This window comes from Eimeria mitis, genomic scaffold (genome assembly GCF_000499745.2).
Source record: "Eimeria mitis Houghton genomic scaffold, Emh_scaff3199, whole genome shotgun sequence".
Taxonomy (NCBI): domain Eukaryota; phylum Apicomplexa; class Conoidasida; order Eucoccidiorida; family Eimeriidae; genus Eimeria; species Eimeria mitis.
The window spans coordinates 4,296-5,896 of NW_013571538.1; the positions used below are offsets into that span (position 1 = coordinate 4,296).

Below are 1,601 nucleotides of genomic sequence, written 5' to 3' on the forward strand. Positions count from 1 at the left end.
AAGGAAAGGAAGACGGTATTTTCTCAAGGACGTACGAGAAGGGCTTTACTCCATCTACAAGAGCTGCAGGATTGGTGAGGCAAACGAGTCCGGTAACCGTTTCCGAGGGAGTGGAGAGGCGCCGAACGGATGGGCCGGTGTTCTGAAGCTCTTCAGAGACTTCGTCATGCGAAACGGTGGTGAGCTCCCGATCCTGGACTTCCAAGTTCGCTGAACCCGCACCTTTCGGCTCACCACTTAAAAGAGAAGATCCGTCACTGCTAGCGGGTGGGCTAGTCGGACTTGTAGTACCAGTGGTAGCACTGGTAGTGGTAGGGGTGGTTGTGGTTGTCGTTGTGGAGATAGGGCAAGTGATGTAGGCGCAGTCAACTGTGGCGCCCTCCTTCGGGTTGTACAGGGCCACAAGCGAGATGTTCCGGCTATCCTTATACACATCTGTCTCTTTCTTGTATTCGGGCGGGAGTTCCCCAAAGTTTACGTAGGCTTTTTTCCAATAGGAGACGGCAGCAGAGCAGCCATCGGCAGGGCCTGTCTCAGGCGCGTAGGCATAGGTGCCTTCGCGCTTGATATCTTGCCCCGTAAGGTTAACCGCTGCTCCCTGAGAGCATCGAATAGCAAGCTAATGCGTTCAGCCCTATTTAGCCCACAACTCCTGCACATATGCAGACACGAACACACAGTTTATGAATGGTCGAGCAATTACAGGCCACTTGCCTCTTGTATGGCGGAGCAAATTGCTTCGATGTAGTCGTCTTTGCCTGTTGGCAGTTTCTTGTTTGCGTCCGCCTCTGCAATGAACGCTTCGAGGCCTGCTCGTTCTCGAGCAGCGTTGAAGTCGACAAGGCAGTCGGCGGAGGCTGCACAGATGCGAAACCACAACAACCCCTGCAAGTATCTCTGAAATTTTGCTGCGAACAAGCCATTATCGGATTATTTTCCTGTATTTTCGCTTCCACCCACCGGCCGATCCTTTTTTATCCGAGTCGCTGCCCTCCACTTGGTGGGCGGCCCCCAGCACGGCAGCGGAAAGCAAAACTGAAGTGAGCTTTCTCATGGTTTTCGGCACAGATTCAGCAATTAAACCACAAAGACACAAGATCCCAAACAAATGTAGCTGGTTGTAGCTTCTAACTGCACTGCAAGGCCGCTGGTCTGCTGACTGGCTCCAGGGCTTTCCATGCGCTGTAGGCCTTGCTCGCGGAGCAGGGGGTGCAGCTGGTTGTTCGAGGCATGCCGCTCTTCTGAGACAAGATCGGAAAGTTGTTTTACTGTAGCTGAAATGTAAAAATGTTTTTCCAGCCTTAATCGGGCGAATTTCAGTGGGGGTTGGCGGCGCTGTGTAAATTTCTTGTGTGGGGGCGTAATTTGCTGTATTTTTTGGGTATATACAAGGGTCTCTTATCCTTGCTAGAGAGAAAAGTGGGGCGATAACCTCGGGGCTTCGATGGAGCTGCACGGATACAATAAACTCGCTCTTCTGCTCTTGCATTACCACACGAGACAAGGAGCCGCTTGACCTCTTCTTCGCGCTTTCATTCGCCTGGAAAATCGCTTACAAAGCCCCAAGGCGAAGCCTCCAATGTGTCTCAGTCATCTTTTAT

General features: G+C 52.0%; 1 protein-coding gene across 1 annotated transcript in view; it reads right to left on the reverse strand.

Annotated features, from left to right (window-relative positions):
• EMH_0063290 (SAG family member) overlaps window positions 1-1,054 on the reverse strand; it is a gene marked incomplete at both ends in the record, with an annotated part of 4,526 nt that extends 3,472 nt beyond the window's left edge. Inside the window, 3 exons of the mRNA XM_013498124.1 lie at window positions 36-528; window positions 711-857; window positions 961-1,054. Of these exons, the coding sequence (XP_013353578.1) occupies window positions 36-528; window positions 711-857; window positions 961-1,054 (734 nt within the window). The remainder of the gene's footprint in view (window positions 1-35; window positions 529-710; window positions 858-960) is intronic.
• Window positions 1,055-1,601: the final 547 nt, after the last annotated feature.